Genomic DNA, 15,274 nt, shown 5'->3' with positions numbered 1-15,274 from the left:
GTAGGTTTGAGATGAGACCCAAGGATCTGAATTTCTAGCAGGTTCCCAGGGGCCTGGAAAACACCCTGATGCTGGGAAAGATTGAGGGCAGGAGGAGAAGCGGGCAACACAGGATGAGATGGTTGGATGGCATCACCAACTCAATGGACATGAGTTTGAGCAAACTCCGGAAGATAGTAAAGGATAGGGAAGCCATGGTGTCCATGGGGTCGCAAAGAGTCAGACACAACTGAGCAACTGAACAGCAACAACCCAGGGGACAGCAATGCTGCTTGTGATGAACCTCATTTTCAATAGCATTGCTATAAACATAACCCCCAAATCGAGATTCTAAAACACTAAAACACAGTGGAATAAAATAGTAATTCTAGGGACTTCCCTGGTGTTCCAGTGATTTAGAATCTGTTGAAATGCAAGGGACTCGGTTTTGATCCCTGGTCAGAGAACTAAGATCCCACATGCAACTAAGAGCAACTAAGGCTGAGCACTGCAAGGACAGCCCGCATGCCACAACTGGAGTCCGTGCACCTCAGCGAGAGATGCTGCATGATGCAAGTAAGATCCTGCATGCTTCAGCTAAGACCCCACACACTCAAACACATAAATTTTTTTTTTAAATAGTAATTCTAATATTTTCCCTGCACCCCAGGAGTGAAAGAACTCATTTTGGAAACCACTACACTAAACTTAGCCACAGTAGCTTTCCCTGGCAGAGAAGGAAGCTTGGTGGCACTTTCATAAATCACAGAAATTTCCCAAGCCTCAGACACTGTGGATAAAGGAGATGATAAAGGGACACATCAGATGGGCACAGCTCAGGGTCTCACTAATACTCCCGGGTAGCACTCAAGCGCTCTGCCTTTCATTTCCAGCTAACTACTCCTATCATCTTTCCTCTGCTTTAATTTGTTTCCCTTTGTGATAACAGCCACCATTGCTTTTAGGTGATGCAATCTAGCACTCCTGTTGTTCCTTTTATGGAAATTCTAGCCACTGCAAGTACATGTGGCACTTGATATCCACAGAGCAAAAATGTTCCAAGTGAAGGATGCTTTGCTTGAACTTTAATTTTGCTGTTACTTTGAAGTCCTGAGCTACTGGTATGCAATATGCTGTTCAGCATGGTTACATTCAGAAGCACTTAGAAGGGAATTTTCCCCTGCTTACATCTGATGTACATTTCCAAAGTGCTTTTGTAGATTTCATTAGTGATGTTGCTGCTTTGTAAAAAATAGGACAGGTTTGTATTCAGTAAAGAAAACAATTTTCAGTACTTTGGAAGAGGAGTGATGAGGTATTTGCAAAGACTTGGTGCATAAATTTAAATCTAAAGGCGACTACAGCAATAAGCTATAGACGTCACAGAAGCCATAGCAATAGGCTATTATAGCAATATAACTATACTATAAATTAGATAATATGTTACATAATTAATAATATAAAGTAATACTGGATAATATAGCAATAGGCTCTGCTGCAGTAAGAAAAAAGAGGGTTGGTATAGCCATTGCTTCACTGGAAAAGGCAAAGAAGCATCTTTTGACATTTTGAAATAAAGAAAAGTGAAAGCATAGCTTATTAGTAAAGACAAAGTGCCTTCGACCAGAGAAAACCCCAGATTTTCCCATGACCAAATCTGAGCAATAGAGCCAATGGCACGTACTGGGCGGTGCTTTTCAAAAACATCATTTGTACTGTACAGGAGAAGTACCGTGACGTGTGCTTGGACTTTTGTTAACTAGTGTCTCAATTTAAAGCCAGGTTCCAAAGGACTGATTTTTATTGGCCAGTGAAATGACTCCTCCTCATTCCCTCACCCAACAACTGTTTATTTCCTGACTAGTTTCTCACCCCCATTCATCTCAACTAAATGGCACTTCTTTCATGGGTGGAGCCCCTTGCTTGCTCAGAACGCAACATAATGGGACTGGCAGCCTAGGCTCATAGCAGCATCTGACACCACAACAATTATCCTGACCCGCAGTTCTTACAGAAAGTACTCCCCCTTTTCCCTCAGCCCTCATCTCATTCCTGCCGTAGGAAGAAAATAGGTCCCATGGGAAAAGAGAGCACATGTACCATCAGAAATGCAGGCACTTAAGGTAACATGCCTGGGTCCTCAAAAGTCCTGAATTCCCCCAATATACTTCAAAGGCTCAGAAGCCAAAAAGAGGAAGAAGAAGGGTTGCATATTATATTCATCAGAAAATATGTATTTGAACCCAGCAAGGTCTCCAGCAGTACAGGTATACTGGCCTTGGAATCAGCAGTTGTGAGCAGTGTTGCACCTTCCCCATCTCCTAGACATGCCCTTCTGGTCAAATCAACTCAATTAGCTTGAGGATTAGTTTCCTCATCTAGAAAATGCAAAGAAAACTCCTGAAATCTAGCTGTGGCAGATTAAAGATGCTCACACAACTTTTCCATACCTTTCCTATTGAAAATGGGGTCCTGGTCCCCTATCCTTGAATTTAGCAACTACTTTGGTGAATAGGATATGGCAGAAGTGACTGTTCTATCCAAGCCTGCATCTTAGTCTTCTGGAAGGTTCCATTTTCTATCCCCTGGAATATTCGCTTAGGAGCTCTGAGCCACCATATATAAAGTCCACCTACTCAACATAGAGAGGACAGCTAAGAGACTCAGATGAGTCCTCCTCTCCAGCCTTCCTCATCAAGATACAGTCACATGGGTAAAGCCGGCCAGGAACCTCTGGTCCAGCCCAGCCACCATCCATATGCCAGCAAGTGACTCAGACGGTGCCACAGGGGACAGAAGGATTGTCCAGCTAAGTTCTGGCTAAGTTTCTAACCCACCATAAAAATGTAATAAACCTCAATTAAAGTGGGGCTGCCCTGCTGGCTCAGATCATAAAGAATCTGCCTGCAATGCAGGAGATGTGAGTTCGATCCCTGGGATGGGAAGATCCCCTAGACAAGGGAATGGCAAGCCACTCCAGTATTCTTGCCTGGGAGATCCCATGGACAGAGAAGCTTTGCAGGCTACAGTCCATGAGTCCATGGGGTGGCAAACAGTCAGACAGAACTGAGCAACTAAGGCACTCACACAATTAAAGTGAGGAGACCAGAAGTGGGTGCTCTCATGCCCTGTGATAATAGCAGAGACCCACAGGAAGAAGAAAGACTCCTCTTCTTTCCCGGCAAGACTCAGCCTTGGAGTGTTTACTATAGCACTCCCAACTTCCTTTCTCCTCTATACAAGTGGTCTCCTTCCCTTGCCATGTGGGGACTTCCATGTGGCTTGTCGTGGTCACAGACCCCAAATTGCAATTGTCTGCTGATCCAGAATAAACCTATCTTTGCCAGAGAAATATCTGGCAGTCTATTTGTCTTAGGTCAATACCACAAAATCATGAGACATAGTTTATTATACAATAATATATTATTAGGACATCAGCTAAAAAAGGTGACTGCTATAACCAAAAAGAAATTGCAGATGCAAAAGGATTTGCAGACTACAAAGCAACATGTTTTGTCAATATTATATAAAAGAACACAGTCTCTGAACACAGGTGTTTACAATAATTAATTTTGTGACATTTGCCATTCCTGTTGAGGGATGCAAAGTCAATTGCCGTCAGGTATCTGTGGTAGAAATGAAGAGAAAGACATTCAGCTTCTAGCTCTTTATTTTGATGGGAGCTAGGGCTTTGTGCGGAGAAGGCAATGGCACCCCATTCCAGTACTCTTGCCTGGAAAATCCTATGGATGGAGGAGCCTGTTGGGCTGCAGTCCATGGGGTCGCTAAGAGTCAGACACGACTGAGCGACTTCACTTTCACTTTTCACTTTCATGCGTTGGAGAAGGAAATGGTAACCCACTCCATTGTTCTTGCCTGGAAAATCCCAGGGACGGGGGAGCTTGGTGGGCTGCCGTCTATGGGGTTGCACAGAGCAACTTAGAAGCAGGAGCAGGGCTTTGTGAGTAAGGGATATTAATGTTATTTCCAGCTGGGAAAAGAATATGCCATCAGGCTTTTATTTATTTCATTAAGGAATTTGGGGGAGTTATTTCTTTTCCAATGACTATATTCACCTTAGAGTATTTTGAAGCAATGATCTCAATTAACCAGAGTATTCAAAGATGGTATTCTAATTATCTGAAAATTTCATCAATGCTTCTCATTGATCTTTCTTAAATGCTATAATAACTTTGTCTTAGTATGTTGTTTGGAAAGTCTAAACTCTTAAAAAAAAATCATGAAAAGTTAATTTATTAAAAAGCTTATAAGTTGAGTGTTTCAATAGAGTACATTTTCCCATTGAAATAAAGCTATAAATGATAAGATTCCAAGACATAGAGGCAACAGAGTTCCAAATGTGCTGTAATACTGCATAATTGTACATCTTAAAGTTTTTTAAAATTTCTACAACCAATTCTATGCTGTGAACTTTTTTTTAAGCCTCATAACATACACTCCGCCTGATCAAACCCTTTTCAGTAAGATCTAGGGAGCCTCCAGGATGTCAGACCCCAAGTAGGATGGCAGTTTCACGAGGGCAGAGGCTGTGTCCTGGCTCCCTGTGCTCAGCACAGAGCAGAGACCTCAAAAGCTTGCTGTCATCCCCGAAGCAGCACAGCTCAGTGCCTAAGGTGTGCCTCAAGTCAGAGAGACCTGGCTTTAATTCTGCCCTGCCTCTTGCTAGTGTCAACGTTGGGCAGAGCTCAGCACCTCTAAGCCTCAGTTCTTCAACATTAACCTGGGAATTGAGTGTGCCTACCACATGGAGCTCCTGCAAAATTTCAGTGGGGGACTTCAATGGCAGTCCAGTGGCTTAGACTCTGCCCTTCCACTGCAGGGGGCTTGGGTTTGATCCCTGGTCAGGGAACTAAAGATCCCACATGCTGAATGGTGTGGAAAAAAAAAAAAAATTCAGTGGGACATTTTATGTAAAGACTTGTCATGTCTGGTACATAGTCAGGGCTCAAAATGTGGCAGTAATCATTATTACTATTACTGAACACAGACTCATCCCAGGTGTGGATCCCAGAGCATCCACTGCCCATTTCAGTAGTTCTGGGGAGTGGTGGGAGGAAGGAGAATCTGCAAAGAGTATTTGTGACAATTTATATTTTTTCCCCCAAATATTGGAGATCAATTAAGTTTTATTTATATTTAACATATGGGTTAATAGTAGTACATGTATGGAAGTTATAAGTAAATATATTGAGAGTGTATGCTCTTTTTTTTTATTTATAGGGCTGCATACATCAAAATATTTGTAAAGTGTTGGCCTAATTCTTCAAAAAAGTCACTGTATCTGAAGCTGGGCAGAGGTGGACACTTGCCTCAAAGAAGGAGCCCAGCTGTGAGCAGAGGGAGCTAAATGTTCTTGGCCACAAGAGAGATCTTGAGTCTCTATCCACCAGCCTCCAACAAAGACAAGGTCCTGCCTTCTTAAGGGAATGACCTTGGAGGAGTAGATTAGTAAAGGATAGTAAGAGAGGAAAGGAAGAATTCTAACAGACAACCAGCCAGCCAGGCAAAGCTGGTGATGAAGTTAGCCAGCAAATGGGTTCGGACTACCTTTGCTCAGAGTGTCTCAACAAGATGGTGGGGTAGGGTGTGTGGGGGGCGGTGTGTCAAGCAGAGTTTCTATGGTGTTGCTGAGAGCAGGATGAATAGAATGAAAGGAAGAAATGAGGTCCAAAAAGTGGTTGGGAAAGGAATCTCCTCCACCAGTGATATAGGCCCTATTCTGGTGCCTGGGGGGAAAGGAAGGAGAAACAGAGATGCAGGTGGAAGGTCAGGAATGTCCCTGTAGGGTGGTGAGTCCAGGATTGTGTCACCATCTGTGATTAGAGATGTGTGGCAGACAGACAGACATAACTCAATTTGGTGCATCAGTTTTTATGGTGTAGAAGCATGGACTGTCCATCAGATACTCATGATATACCCTGGAAATATTTCCCCTCTCAATCCCAAATTTTATAGGAGGCGATATTGTATGGAACACACAGTGCTGAACCAGGGAGTCAAGAAAACTGTGTTCTTGTTTCAGCTTTTCTGTTACTTAGCTATGTCCTTGTGTAGGCACCTAGCTTCTGAATTCATTTTGTCATCTGAAAAGAGAACTAATTTACATGATCTCTAGGTTCCCTTCCAGCCCTGTGATTATCAATTTCAGGATTCTGAAAGGGGCATATGTTCTTAGGAATTGCCTCTTATGCCTACGCATTGAGTGCAGAGAAAAGTTATAGTCTATTAAGGTTGTCTGATTATTTGTGTTATCAGTCAATGTTTGACTAGGTGGTTCCCCTTCTAGAGTCTTCTTTAATGTCTTTACTCTGAAATAACTTGACTGTGTTACTGCTCCTATTAGCTACTCACATAATGAGGTAGCTCAAGGCATTAATTCAGAGTTCCTTGGTACTGATTAAAGTGTTCTAACTAAGACAGCGAGAAAGGGAGAGAGAGACTAAATTATTAGCTCATAAGAAGCTATGGCTAAAATAATCGGATGCTTCCCAAATACACTGAAATTGAAATAACTACTGACCCAGCTGTATAAAATAAATTTTATCTTATTTTATCTTTAATCTTTACCACTCTACAATACAGTGGTATTTATCTTTACCACTCCACAATACAGCAAGTCAGCACTTTTCTTATTTCTATTCTCTTCCATTATCCTCAGAATCCACTTGATCATTTAAAAAGTATAGTAGAATTCAAAAACAAATGAGAAATGAGAAAATCGATTGGAGAGAAAGCAGGGAAAAAAAGGAGAGCCTGGTCTCCAGAGTGGAGGAGACACTGGCTGTTAAGAGTATATGTCCACTGTAAAGTAGGGGGAGAGATTTGGGTGTTTCCGTTCCCCACATGGGACTCTATCCTCTTCAATCTATAGACTGTACAGTCACTGTATTATCAGACCTGTTCTCTTGGTCAGTTAATGATGCTATAACAAATTACAATGGACTGAGTGACTTAAAAAACAAGTGTTTCTCACATAGTGGGAAGTACCAAATCAAGGTGTCAGCAGATCCAGTGTATGGTGACAGCCTCTTCCTGGTTTTGCAGGTGGCTTTCTTCTCCTTGTATCCTCACATGGTGGAGGCAAGAGAGAGAGAACACTCCTTTGGCTCTTAGGAGGGCACTAATTCCTTTCATGCAGGCTCCACCTTCATGACCTTATGACCTCTTAAGACTTCACCTTCTAATACCATGACATTGGAGGTTACGATTTCAACATATGAATTTGGGGAAGACAAAAACACTCAATCCATTGTACCTGTTCCCTTAAGGGCTTATTCAAGAAACAAGTATATTCTCATCTTAAATTTAAAAGGAATCTGGGGTGGGGGGGGGAACGCATTTGTTGTCTTGCTTGCAAGCTCAGTCTTTAAAAGGAAAGAAAAAATGTAGGTGAAAAATTGCCAGAAATGTTAGAAAATGTTTACAGAGTTACCCTTAGAGATTTTCTGTTATTTCAAAAAAACAAATTAGGAAAAAAAAACCCAGAAAACTTTATATTGTGTTTTACTCTGCTAGGAAACAGTGCAAACATAAAGAATCTGTATATCTTCTCTACCCAGTAAGCTGGATGTGAAGAGGAGCCAGGTCTATAGATTTCCCCAGAAACCCTTAAAGTAAGGAGAACTAAAAACATATTATATTTTGCTGGATTGACATATTATACCCATTTACCAATCATTTCAAGTGCATTTACATTATCAAAGTCGCCAAAGCAGTCTCCTGAGTCTCAGGATGGCAACCTTCCCTCTCCATCCCTACCCCAGTTTACAACCAGCATCAGCCTCCTACTCCAAGATGAGTCTTCTCAGAAGGGCTCAGTCATCAGAGAAACTGTGGTTAGCCACATCCTCACCCCACTCAAAACATTGGGGCCTTTACTTTACCCCAGGATTCAGCAACAGCAAGCATCTGTAAGGCTGAGCTAGTTAGAGGTTCTCTGAATTTCTGGACTTGCATTGGAATGATCATTATCAGGTTAAGGGGGATTACATACTATCAGGGTTCCATGAACTTTTTGTTACAACTAGTTAAAGATGTATACTTGCACAAAGCACACTATGGTGTGAAGGTATAAAGAGATTATTAAATATGTGTCTGTTTAAATGGAGAACAAAGATAGTGTCTTTGCAAATGTTAAGCAATTGCGCTGGAATTTTCCCCTTATCCTTATTCCATGGGAGCCTTCCGTTGGTGAACCTGAATGCCTTCAGACCTATCTCCCAGCTCTTCAGATATTTGTATGGTTCTGATGCTAAAGCAGTTCACTGAATTCTTCATTTCAGTGTATTTTTGTAGAGTATTTTTATAGTATTTTTGAGTCCTAGAACTTTTCTTTTTCAAATGGGCTGTGTCACTCTGCATAGTTTTACAAAAGTATAATTTTCCTGCTGGAATGTTCAAGCTTAGCGTTTAAGCCCTTGAACACGGGAAGCATCGTTGCTTTATGGTCTATATCTGATAAATCCCATACCTCAGTTCAGTTCAGTCACTCAGTCATGTCTGACTCTTTGCAACCTCAAGGACTGCAGCATGCCAGGCTTTCCTGTCCATTACCAACTCCTGGAGCTTGCACAAGCTCATTTCCATTGAGTCAGAGATGCCATCTAACCTTCTCATCCTCTGTTGTCCCCTTCTCCTCCTGTCGTCAATCTTTCCCAGCATCAGGGTCTTTTCCAATGTGTCAGCTCTTCACATCAGGTGGCCAAAGTATTCAAGCTTCAGCTTCAGCATCAGTCCTTCCAGTGAATATTCGGGACTGATTTCCTTTAGGATTGACTGTTTGATCTCCTTGCAGTCCAAGGGACTCTCAAGAGTCTTCTCCAACATCACAGTTCAAAAGCATCAGTTCTTCGATGCTCAGCTTTCTTTATGGTACAACTCTCACATCCATACATGACTATTGGAAAAACCATAGCTTTGACTATATGAGCCTTTGTCGGCAAAGTAATATCTCTGCTTTTTAATATGCTGTCTGGGTTGGTCATAGCTTTTCTTCCAAGGAGCAAGTGTCTTTAATTTCATGGCTGCAGTCACCATCTGCAGTGATTTTGGAGCCCAAGAAAATAAAGTTTCTTACTGTTTCCATTGTTTCCCCATCTATTTGCCATGAGGGACCGGATGCCATGATCTTAGTTTTTTGAATGTTGAGCTTTAAGCCAGCTTTTTCACTCTTCTCTTTCACTTTCATCAAGAGGCTCTTTAGTTCCTCTTCGCTTCCCGCCATAAGGGTGTCATGTGCATATCTGAGGTTATTGATATTTCTCCTGGCAATCTTGATTGCAGCTTGTGCTTCATCCACAAGCTGGAATCCACATCAGTAAGTCTGTTTCCTTTCGTCTGTTATTTCTGCCGATCATGGATTATGGTGTCTTATCTTCTATGTGCTCTGTCATCTTTGACTGTGTACTAGACATTGTATATGAAAAAATTATTTATTGAAATCTTTTGAGATCTGTTATCTTCCTCAAAAGAGGATTATTCATCGTATTTTACTTTATTTACTTGTTTTGCCAGGTGTCAAGGGGCATGAGCCATCAAGAATCACCTTCATCTCAGTTCAGAGTTTGAGATTTTGCGGGGCCACCAAAATCAGGGACTTTCGATCTTTAATGTGAACACATATCACCTATGGATCTTGTTAAAGTAAAAAGTCTTACTTAGTAGAATTGGGACAAGCCTCAGGAAGCCACAATTGAAAAAAAAAACAACCCAAGTCATGTCAGTGGGATAGTTAATTTTACATGTCAACTGGCCACAGGGTACCCAAAGTAAATATAATTTCTGGGTATGTCTTTGAGCATTTTCTGAATTAGATTAGCATTTGAATCCATGGGCACACTAAATTGCCCTCTCCAGTGTTAGGTGAGCATCATCCTATCAATTGAGGGCCTAAAATAGAACAAAAGGTGGAGGCAGGAGGAATTCACCCTTTTTTCTTCCTTCCTGATTACTTGAGCTGGAACACTGACCTTTTCAAGCCCTCAGCACTCCTGGTTTTCAGGCATTCAGACTCAGTCTGGAATCTAACCACTGTTAGGTGATTTTGCACAACTCTAGGCTAACTGTAGGCTAAAACTCTGAGTACCTTTAAGATAGACTGAGCTATGATGTTTGGTAGGTTAGATTATTAAATGCAGTTTTGATTTACATGGGTTTTTGGGGGACATAACCCTATCATAAGTTGAAGAAGACCTAAGCACAGATGGCTTTAAAACAACAGTTATTATCTGTCAGAGATTTAGGAGCAGCTAAGCCAGGTGGTTAGACTTGGGTTTCTCGTGAGTTACAGTCAAGATGTGAACAGGGGTTGAAATACAATTTGAAGGTTTAGCTGGTGCTGGAGGTGGAAGGTGACTCATTGCCACGGCTGTTGGCAAACCTTGATTCATCCCCACCTTTCTACAGGGCTGCTCATAACGTGGCACCTGGCTTCACCAGAAGTGAGTCACAGCCTGTTATACAGAGTGAAGTAAGTCAGAGATAAAACAAGTATCGTATATTAACACATATATATGTAATCTAGAAAAATGGTACTGATAAACCTATTTGCAGGGCAGGAATAGAGTCTTAGACATAGAGAATAGACTTATGGACATAGCAGTGGTAGGAGAGGGTGGGATGAATTGAGAGAGCACCCGTGAAATACATTACCATGCGTAAAAAAGATAGCTAATGGAAAGTTGCTGTATAGTCCAGGGAGCTCAGCCTGGTGCTCTGTGACAACCTAGAGGGGTGGGAGTGGGTGGGGGTGGGAGGCAGGTTAAAGAGGGAGTGGACATGTCTGTACCTATGGCTGATTCTGCTGATGTATGGCAGAAACCAATACAACATTGTAAAGTAGTTATCCTCCAATTTAAAAAAAATTTTTTAAAGAAAAGAAGTGAGTCACTAAGTTTACCCCACCCTCAAAAAGAGGCCAATTAGGTCCCACCTTTCGAAGAAAGTACCAAATCACTTGTGGACATATTTTTAAAACCATCATAGCGACATCATGTTTCACATATGGCCATGTGCTCAATACTGTTCAGTTAAATAGATCCAAGGAACCTCCTTAGGTTGTGACATCGAACTTCTGGAAATTCTCTTATAATCTTTATCTCTGCTCCCAAATATCAAACACGCAGGGTCCTCTCCAGTTCTAAGATGTATGTGTACCTTCCTAGGCAACACTCAAATCACTGTACCCTGTGGAGATGATGCTGTTGGGCTGAATTCTCCCCATCACCCACCTGCTTGGCAGTGGAAAGAAAATTCTCTGTGGGACCCCTCTGTATGCAGAGATGTGTTCCCTGACAGCTGGTGGCCTGACTGGAGACATTAATGGAGTGTGCCCTGAGTAGAGACATCAAGGGAGTATGTCCTGTACAGCCAGGAAGGGATGTAAATACAGAGTAGAGACACGATTCTATCATAGCTCAGGGCAGGATGGCGATAGGCATGCTGCAGCTGCTGACTCAGCAGCTGTATGTACACAGTATTCTTCTAACAATTAGACTTAATCTTTAAAGATTTTCCCCCTGCTTTGTCCCAAGAGGGATTTAAGGCTGCTTGATTTTTGTAAGTAATCCTTCCAGCTCATTAAAAAAAAAAAAATCCATTTCCTATTTTTAAGGATTAAAAACTTAAGACATTTTTGTTATTTTCTCTCTCACAGTAAAACTTCCTTAGATTACCCCACATTCTATTTTTTTATTTAAAAAATTAAGAAAAACAATTTGGAAAAATGCTTGTATTTAGCAACATATGTTATATCGATAGGCTTCCAGGTGGTGCTAGTGGTAAAGAACCCGCCTGCCATTGCAGGAGACATAAGAGATTCAGGTTCAATAGGCAGAACACTCTCTGACATACATCACAGCAGGATCCTCTATGACCCACCTCCCAGAATATTGGAAATAAAAGCAAAAATAAACAAATGGGACCTAATTAACCTTAAAAGCTTCTGCACATCAAAGGAAACTATTAGCAAGGTGAAAAGACAGCCTTCAGAATGGGAGAAAATAATAGCAAATGAAGCAACTGACAAACAACTAATCTCAAAAATATACAAGCAACTCCTACAGCTCAACTCCAGAAAAACAAATGACCCAATCAAAAAATGGGCCAAAGAACTAAATAGACATTTCTCCAAAGAAGACATACAGATGGCTAACAAACACATGAAAAGATGCTCAACATCACTCATTATCAGAGAAATGCAAATCAAAACCACTATGAGGTACCATTTCACGCCAGTCAGGATGGCTGCGATCCAAAAGTCTACAAGTAATAAATGCTGGAGAGGGTGTGGAGAAAAGGAAACCCTCTTGCACTGTTGGTGGGAATGCAAACTAGTACAGCCACTATGGAGAACAGTGTGGAGAGTCCTTAAAAAACTGGAAATAGAACTGCCTTATGATCCAGCAATCCCACTGCTGGGCATACACACCGAGGAAACCAGAAGGGAAAGAGACACGTGTACCCCAATGTTCATCGCAGCACTGTTTTTAATAGCCAGGACATGGAAGCAACCTAGATGTCCATCAGCAGATGAATGGATAAGAAAGCTATGGTACATATACACAATGGAGTATTATTCAGCCATTAAAAAGAATACATTTGAATCAGTTCTAATGAGGTGGATGAAACTGGAGCCTATTATACAGAGTGAAGTAAGCCAGAAAGAAAAACACCAATACAGTATACTAATGCATATATATGGAATTTAGAAAGATGGTAACAATAACCCTGTGTACGAGACAGCAAAAGAGACACTGATGTATAGAACAGTCTTATGGACTCTGTGGGAGAGGGAGAGGGAGGGAAGATTGGGGAGAATGGCATTGAAACATGTAAAATATCATGTATGAAATGAGTTGCCAGTCCAGGTTCAATGCACGATACTGGATGCTTGGGGCTGGTGCACTGGGACGACCCAGAGGGATGGTATGGGGAGGGAGGAGGGAGGAGGGTTCAGGGTGGGGAACACATGTATACCTGTGGCGGATTCATTTTGATATTTGGCAAAACTAATACAATTATGTAAAGTTTAAAAAAAAATAAAATAAAAAAAAAAAAAGAGATTCAGGTTCAGTCCCTGGGTTGGGAAGATCCTCTGGAGGAGGGCATGGCAAACCACTCCAGTATTCTTGCCTGGCCAGAGAAGCCTGGCGCGCTATGGTCCATGGGGTTGCAAAGAGTCGGTCACAACTGAAGCGACTTAGCACATACATTATACTGATAGAATTTCCCACTGGGTAGATATTGTATTTTTCCAAAATTGAGGGGGTTTTTTGTGTGTATCTTCCCACTTTAGTTCATCTCTTCTTCTTATAATAGTTTTCTCTTCCTTGGGCTTGTTCAGTCAGTGAATTCTTGTTTTAAATAGTTTATAGAAAGTATTTGGGAGTACTCATATGAAAATGATGGTTGTTCTCAAAGTTGTGCCCCTCTTTGTAGGATCCAAATCTGAAAAAAAAAGTAATTGATAAGTAAACACTATCCAAAAGTTAGGTTCTTATGTAAAATTTCAACCATAATCTATTGTGGCTTACTTATCTATCATAAAACCTGCAGAGATGTGATTAATTTATAAAACAGCAAATGAATAGGGGGAAAAAAGGATTCATGCCTCTGGAAAAGGCATATTAAGTTTAACCTTCAAGGTCCTCATTCCATGATTACAGATCAGTCCACAAACACAACTGTTTAAGAATTATTGGCTGATAATATTTGTGAAAAATAAGTCTGGATATTATCCCAGTTGGAATAATATCCATTTTACAGTTGAAAGGAAGTTATTCATGTTACATGTATGGATCTATAAAATCTATTTTGGTACATTTGCAACTTTGAAGTCTTCTACAGTGCTCAGGTTCTACAAATTAATGATTTACTTTACCAATGAATACTTAGGTAATTATATAGCTCTGGTGGGTATGATGAAATACAAAAGGCACTGGAAAGGAAGCCATGACTCCCTTTTCTTCATCAGTGATTGCAATATCCAAATAACCTCAATAATGTAGGAGATAGGAGATCTGTATACTTTGACATCACAAAACAAAAATAAGAGATATTAAAATTTTGCATAACCTTTTTACTATTCCACAACTGGACCAAGTAGTAAGGAAGTAATCAAGGATGTACCCAAAGATGTAAAGAGTCCCTTGGAGACTTTCTGTAATAATGAAAGACTAAAGGTACAAAAACCCAATTGGTTAACTAAGTTTGGTATAGCCATATAGTGGAATATTATGCAATCATTAAAAATATTTTCAGAAGAGTACTTTTTTATAGAAGGAAGTTCATCATATACTATTTGGATGAAAAAAATTAGATTAACAAATAGAATGAACATATACACATATGTATGCTTCATAAATTTACAAAGTTTGGTGATATATAGATATACAAAAAGTCAAAGTGTTAGTCAGTCATTTCCGACTCTGTGACCCCATGGACTATAGCCCTCCAGGCTCCTCTGTCCATGGAACTCTCCAGGCAAGAATACTGGAGTGGGTAGCCATTCCCTTCTCCAGGGGATCTTCCTTATTCCGGAGATCAAACCCACTTCTCCTTCATTGCAGGCAGATTCTTTACAGTCTGAGCCACCAGGAAGCCCATATAGATACATATACATATATATTTGTGTGTATATATATATAGATACATATGCATATAAAAAAGTGAAGATGTGTCCAAAAATATTACCAGTGATAATCTTTGAATTGCTGATTTCCCCCTAGAACATAAGCTCCACAGGACAAATATGTGGTCTTATTCACCACTCTGTCCCCAGTTTTCAGCACATCTTGATGCTAACATGGTACCGGCATCATGATGCTCAATGACTATTTGCTGAATTAAGGAATGGGATTTTTTTAAACTTGGTATTCTTTGGCTATTTCTATTTTATAAATTTTCATATGTACACATTTTTATAATAAGAAATCTTAAAGCAGGCCTTCTACTTATGCTTCTGTTATTTTCATAATTAAACTGAGTGAGAAAGCAGATCAAACCCTTTCACAGTTGGCTTGGACCAATCTGCAGTTGTGATTAGCCAAAAACACTTTATTTGGACTTCTCAACACTCCTAATATGAGAATAAGGAAACAGGAAAATTTTTTTTTCTTCCCAGATCTTTGAGCTTCCATTTAAGAAGTCATCTCAGTCAACAAAGGGCTTCCCTGATAGCTCAGTTGGTAAAGAATCCGTCTGCAATGCAGTAGACCCACGTTTGATTCCTGGGTCAGGAAGATCTGCTGGAGAAGGGATAGGCTACCCACTCCAG

At 40.7% G+C, this 15,274-nt stretch overlaps 1 protein-coding gene across 1 annotated transcript in view; it reads right to left on the bottom strand.

Moving 5' to 3' along the window:
- Positions 1-12,929: 12,929 nt before the first annotated feature.
- Positions 12,930-15,274, bottom strand: part of CWH43 (cell wall biogenesis 43 C-terminal homolog) — a 49,962-nt gene continuing 47,617 nt past the window's right edge. Inside the window, exon 15 of the mRNA XM_055587460.1 lies at positions 12,930-13,446. Within this exon, the coding sequence (XP_055443435.1) occupies positions 13,368-13,446 (79 nt within the window). The 3' untranslated portion in view covers positions 12,930-13,367. The remainder of the gene's footprint in view (positions 13,447-15,274) is intronic.

Source organism: Bubalus kerabau, chromosome 7 (assembly GCF_029407905.1).
Source record: "Bubalus kerabau isolate K-KA32 ecotype Philippines breed swamp buffalo chromosome 7, PCC_UOA_SB_1v2, whole genome shotgun sequence".
In the NCBI taxonomy this organism is placed as follows: Eukaryota; Metazoa; Chordata; class Mammalia; order Artiodactyla; family Bovidae; genus Bubalus; species Bubalus kerabau.
This window is presented reverse-complemented; position numbering and strand designations above follow the sequence as displayed.